This window comes from Sylvia atricapilla, chromosome 3 (assembly GCF_009819655.1).
Source record: "Sylvia atricapilla isolate bSylAtr1 chromosome 3, bSylAtr1.pri, whole genome shotgun sequence".
In the NCBI taxonomy this organism is placed as follows: domain Eukaryota; kingdom Metazoa; phylum Chordata; class Aves; order Passeriformes; family Sylviidae; genus Sylvia; species Sylvia atricapilla.
In genome coordinates, this window is record NC_089142.1 from 5,724,341 (window position 1) to 5,730,734 (window position 6,394).

The 6,394-nt window shown below is 43.2% G+C and overlaps 2 protein-coding genes across 2 annotated transcripts; both read right to left on the reverse strand.

Annotated features, from left to right (window-relative positions):
- Window positions 1-301: 301 nt before the first annotated feature.
- Window positions 302-1,365, reverse strand: LOC136358354 (taste receptor type 2 member 123-like). Its single transcript, XM_066314282.1, has one exon. It carries the CDS (start codon window positions 1,363-1,365, stop codon window positions 412-414), a length of 954 nt encoding a protein of 317 aa, XP_066170379.1. The 3' UTR covers window positions 302-411.
- Window positions 1,366-5,203: 3,838 nt separating this feature from the next.
- LOC136358355 (taste receptor type 2 member 103-like) lies at window positions 5,204-6,157 on the reverse strand. The gene has a single exon (XM_066314283.1). It carries the CDS (start codon window positions 6,155-6,157, stop codon window positions 5,204-5,206), a length of 954 nt encoding a protein of 317 aa, XP_066170380.1.
- Window positions 6,158-6,394: the final 237 nt, after the last annotated feature.

A 6,394-nucleotide genomic window follows, 5' to 3' on the forward strand; every position in this document is an offset into this window, starting at 1 on the left:
CAAGTGATAATATTGCAAAGAACAGACATACAGCAGAAAGAAACATAAACCCAAACACAAACAAACCTAATGCTAAGTTCAGTCATTTTACAATCAGCAAAAGCCAAAGCATTTGAGGAAGGTTTGCAGTACTCTTATTGCTTGTTTGCATCCAGCCCATGTACCAGGTCTAAACTAATTTATTATTCACAAAAATTGAACTCGAAGAATTACCTGAATTAATTACTAGTAATAATCTAAGTTATACTAATTTATTCAAAGAATTTGAATGATTTATTCTTAACTCTGGTGCTAAAGAGAGAACATCTGTATCATCTACACTGCCCAGAGAGGTGCATTAGAAATAAATTGACTTTTGTCTTATATTGAAATATCAAGATTTTGCATGGGTTCCAGCTTTTATTACCATTCCTACCTCATGCAAACCTTGCCCTTGAGACAGGATAGAATCCTTATCAGTGTCTTTTCCAGCTTAGGATTGCTGAAAATCAGAATAAGGGAATGAGCACCTGGAAAAGCATACAGAAATGCAAAAATAAAAAAAGCCACATGATTTTCTTTCTTCCTTGCATAAATCAGTGTCAAAATTAAAAAAAAAAAGTTAATGCTATACATTATTAAGAAGGAGAGAATTGATTTCATGGCCTTGATGTGGGCATCCATGCTGAGGCTGTTAATGGAGTTTTTCTGCATTTTGCATTTGTGTCTCCAGAGAGAAAAGAGAAGAAAAAGAGCAGAAAAAACGACTGCTGTTAGTGAAGTGAAAAATACAAATCCTACGAAAAGAAAAAAGGGCACTAAATGTTCATCCAGTCTGATAATGTGTTTTAGATAATATCCTTGACTGCTGTAATTGCGACTGCTGCACTGTGTTTCATTAGAGATGTGGTAGACAAGAATGCTGAAAATAAAGGCCAAAAGCACAGATCCCAACAAAAGCCATGGCACCATCCTGTCAATTCTTACTTTCAGGTAGATGAAGAACCTGTTCCTGAAATTGGCGATTTTTATGCAATAAAAAACACAAAGACAGGCTGAAACCCATATGTTTGAGCAATCAAAAAAGCTTTGAATACCTGCAAGTGATTCAAGTACGAGAGGAACACAAAAGTGATAGGCATGTATTATTAAAAGAAAAGAATATACCCATGAGATGCCTAAATACCAAAACCTGGAGCATCCCAGCAGCAGCAAGATCTTCTCATTAGAGTTCAAGGTTCTCTTTTTCACCCAGCCAATGCAAAGCACACAAATGATGAAAGCATTTATCCACATGCCAGCAAACACCTCCAGGCTGATGATGGCCAAAGTCGTGTCCCCATATGAAGTGACATTGGATTTCTGTGGAGAGTAACAAGTTTCCATGCTGTGAGCTGGGGAGCAGAGCCGTGCTGGCCAAGGGGGCTGTGGCAGCAGAGGCTGAGGCAGGTCAGTGGCTGCTGTTGGTGGAGTGTCAGGGATGCCAAGAGGAGCTTTATAGAGCTGCTGCTGCTGCTGGTGCTGGTGCTGCTGGGGGGGATTTTGGTGCTGCTGCTGTGGGGAGCAGGGCAGGTGCAGGGATGTAAATGTGCTGGATATCCCCTTACCCAGGGCCAGTGTCACTCTTGACTATTTGAATGTTGGTTCAGGGGGGCTGTGTTGGGTGACACAAACAGCGGAGATGTTTTTCTGCAGTTGAGACTGATCCCTGTTTGATCAGTGTCAGACTTCATAACCTGAGTTCTTCAGTCCATTGGTCACTTACAATGGCTGAGTTAGTTTAAGATACATTGATTCAAAAATATTATTTCTTTTGCTAGTTTTTGTTATTGGAGGAGGGCAGAGCATTGCCTAGAGAGAATTTTAATTTCCAGTATTCCTGTTTTCTGCTTTATGCTTAGATGTGAGTTTTCTTCTCTCTGTTTTTGCTGAGAACAGGAAACACTGTGTAGATTTCAATGGGGTTTTCTCTTTTTTCCTTTTTGTGCTCTTTTATTTCTTCTTCTCTTCAAATGTTTGTGAGAAAAATGGAAATTATTTCTATTACAACAGGTGTGAAGATGAACCCTGTGTGCTCGGTCTGTACTTATATAATGACATTAAATGAATATTATTTGTGGTTTTGGAATGGTCCTCCTGAGTTCTGTGCCCCCACTTCGACTCTCCAAACCACACTGCCACTCTCTTTCACTCCTTTTTTTCCCATCTTCCTTCTCCTCTGTGCAGGCTGGAGAGGAGAATTTGAGGAACAAAAGGCAAAGATCATGCGTTAAGATAAGGACAATGTATTGGAAACAACAATGAAATAAGAAAGTGGACAGTAACAGCAGCACTACTGATGTCAGAGGGTATAAGAAAAGAAATTATTCCCATGGTTAGGGCTCCCCAATAATAGACAATATCAGAAGGAACCCTTTCTGTTTAGAAGACAGACCCTTTCCCGTGCCCTCCACTGTTCAATGAGGTGGCATAGAATAACCCCTGAGTACTGGCCCTGCCCTCTCCTGGCTACTGCAGAAATTAACCTTGTCCTGGTCAGAATCAGGTGCTTGAAAGACAGGAGTCTGCTTTTTGTTCAAATCCATCCCCTCTGGCACCACTCAAGAAGGGGAAGGATTCTCCAGAACATTGTATCTACTAGCTTATGTGGATTTTTTTTTGATGCCTTGGGCATCTGAAATCACATCAGACCACTGACTTTATGCATTTGGAGGGACACGCAGCTGTGTTGGGATCTGAGAGACATCACACACAGACTGCATTGCTTCCATCTGAGCTTGGTTTAGGTTGAACATCTTCCCTCCCCAGAATCCTTGTCTTCCTTCTTTATTATAGGAAATCCCAGATGATTAGCTTTGGTTAGCTAGCTGGTTAGGCTATTAGTTGCCTGGTTTATTCTGAGCAAATCCATTCCATCCATAACTGAACTTCAATGCCCAGAAAGACACAATTGTTTCAGGATATAATCCTGGAAAACAAAATGAAATCTCCTAAGGGCAGGTGTTATGGACTTGTTCTGGAAATATTAGTTCAACTCCAAATCATTCTTAGCTACAGAAGGTGGATTGGTGGCATTAATTGTTTGTTTTCTTGTTTCTGGGCAATGTTTAAGGAGAGTTGAGTAGTTGGTGGGGCAGCCTGCTACAATGTATGGTCTTTGGAAAAAGAGATATTGCAGAGGTTAAGAGGTTGCCCTGGCCTGAATGGTTGTATCTCTCAATTCAGAAGCAGGAAGGAAGCATTTTGAAGGTGAGATGGAAATGCACACTTAGCACTGGGCATGAGGTAAAACGACCCTCTGAGCCTGAGGTGGTAAAATCATTACCAGATCAGGTTCTGCTCTGTTGGTGCTGGTGTGAAGGAAACAGGAGGCCCTCTGACAGTCACACCCCACCACCAGACACTTTTACTGCTGGGACTAAAGCCCTTTGACAGTGGCAGCTGCCCCACTCCAGTCCCTACACACACCACACTCAGAGCCTGACCAGGTTTCCTCACCAGCTTGGCACTGGGGTTTTCCCATAGTAGAGTCTCAGGCCTCTGGATCTTTAAAGCAGTTTAATCATGGCACAGTAACACAGAAACAGCTCAAACTGAGTGCCTCTAATGAGTTAACCAGAACAATATGATCCCTGGGATTTTGTGTCCTTCCAGTGCATGCACATGATGACTGCAGTGTCTTAAGTGTCCAGTCACCTGGCTGGTGCTACAGGTCCCTGTGCCCTTTGCTGTGCAAGGGTTGGAACCTTACTTGGGACTCCCAGCACTTCCCTACAACCTGCAGCTCACACTGCAGCTGCTCACTGAGAAGTCTGCACTGAATATGTTCCTCCACTGCACTGAATGTATTCTTCCATTGGAACCATTTCACATTTGCAAGCCCTGTCATGGTGAGTTGACCTTGGGCAGCTCTTAGAGCCCCACTCAGACACTCCTTCAAGGCACTCTAGAACAGGGCAGCGGTGGCAAATAAGATGGAACTGCTCCTGAGTCAAGATAAAGACAGGGGAATCACTCACCAATTATTCTGACAGACAAAACAGACTGGACACAGGGAAAATCAGTTTAATTTATTGCCTACTGAAATGATGATGAGCAGATGATATAGAACATGCACAAAACTAGAATATTTTATCTTAACACCCCAATAATCTCAGGCTCAATTTAACTCATTCTGAGATTCTCCACCACTTCCACTCCTCAGCAGCGCAGGAGGACAGGGAAGGGGGAATGTAGTTGGTTTATAAAAAGTTGTTTCCTCCACTCTTCCCCTGCTCCAGCATGTTTCCCTCCCTTGGCCTTCAGATCTTCAGGACTTCTTTTTTCCCAGAGGAGCCACCGTTGAGATGAGCAGTGTCCTATGTTGGGTCCATTGGAGAGCCTGGAAGGAGCTTTTCCTGGCGTGGGACAGCCTTGGCCTTGCCCCACTGAGACCCCACAATCCCTCTCAGCTGCAGCACCTGGCCCAGGCACTCCATATATCTACTTGTCAGTCACTGTGAGATGAAGTTGTGGCATTATTTCACACTGCACCTTCCACAAGACTCACATTCCTGCATGTTTCACTGAGCCAGAGTGCACAGGGAAAAGGCAAACTCATCACCAAGTCCAAGTGGCCAGGAGAGCAGTCACACGGAGCAGGGAATCCTGTCCTTGCAGGCAGTGGGGCACAGAGGACACAGAGCAGGGCTGGTGTGGGAAGGGGGCTCTGCACCCCCTGAGCTCCCTGGGGCTGTTCCTGCCTCACTGTTTGTGTGTCAGTGACCAGCTCTGGTGAGTGACAGGGGTCAGCATGGTCACACAGAGCTGTCAGCCCCTACCAAACAGTTATTCAACCCATAATATATCACACAGCACAGAGCCACAGCAGAAAGCAAGGTAAACCAAAGGAGAGATAAACCTGTTGTTTCATTTAATCAATTCAATCAGTGAAAATCAAAACATTGGAGTCAGGTTTGCAGTATGATTATTGTCCTTTTGCATTCAGTCCCTGTATAAGGTCTAAATGAGTTTTCTTTTGACAAAAAATTTAACTCCAAGACCTATTTTAATTAAATATAAATAGTAACTTATTTACCTCATAATAATACTAGTAGAAAGAATTTGAAATATATAAAGCTGAACATCTCTACGACCTTTATTGCCTGGAAAGTTGCAAAGAAAATTAATTGAACTTGTTTTCTCTAAAGATATTTTGCATGAGCTGCAGCTTTTGTTACAGTTTCTACCTCCTGCAAACCTTGTGCTTCAGGCAGGAAAGAATCCTAAGCAGTGTCTTTTCCAGTTTGGGATTGCTGAAAATCAGAAAAAGAGAATGAACACCTGGATAAGCATGTTGAATTAAGTAAACAAGAAATGTCACGTGATTACTGTACGTTGTTGAATAAACTAGACTCAAGATCAAAGACACAAAGTTGATGCTGTACATTATGAAGAAGGAGAGAATCGATTTCATGGCTCTGATGTGCGCTTCCATGCTGGGGCTGTCCATGGAGTTTGTCTGCATGTTGCGTTTGTGTCTCCAGAGAGAAAAGAGGAGGAAAAGAGCAGAAAATATGAGTGCTATGAATGCAGTGGTATATGAAAAGCCAGTGACAAAATTAATAAGGTAAAAATATTCCTCTATTCTGATAGTTTCCTTCCAAAAATCTCCGAGGCAGGTGAAATTGAGGTTTTTACAGAGAGCTTTATCAATAGTGTTGTAGACAAGAATTCCCATAATCATGGAGCAAATCAATGACCCAAACAAAAGCCATGGCACCATCTTGTCAATTTTTACTTTCAGGCAGATGAAGAAGCTGTTCCTGAAATTGGCAATTTTTATGCAATAAAAACCGCAAAGACAGACTGAAACCCACAAGTTGCAACAATTAGAAACAGTATACCCACCCTGAAGAAGTGGAAATATAGGATGAACCAGAAGGCAGTAGGGGTAAATTTTTGAGACAAAGGTAAATATCCATGAGAAGCAAAAGGAACAAAACCTGGAGCATCCCAGCAGCAGTACAATCTTCTCATTTGAGTTCAAGGTTCTCTTTTTCACCCAGCCAATGCAAAGCACACAAATGATGAAAGCATTTATCCACATGCCAGCAAACACCTCCAGGCTGATGATGGCCACAATTGTGGCCCCATATGAAGTGACATTGTATTTCTGTGGAGAGTAACAAGTTTCCATGCTGTGAGCTGGGGAGCAGAGCCGTGCTGGCCAAGGGGGCTGTGGCAGCAGAGGCTGAGGCAGGTCAGTGGCTGCTGTTGGTGGAGTGTCAGGGATGCCAAGAGGAGCTTTATAGAGCTGCAGCTGCTGCTGCTGCTGGTGCTGCTGGGGGGGATTTTGGTGCTGCTGCTGTGGGGAGCAGGGCAGGTGCAGGGATGTAAATGTGCTGGATATCCTCTTACCTGGGACCAGTGTCAC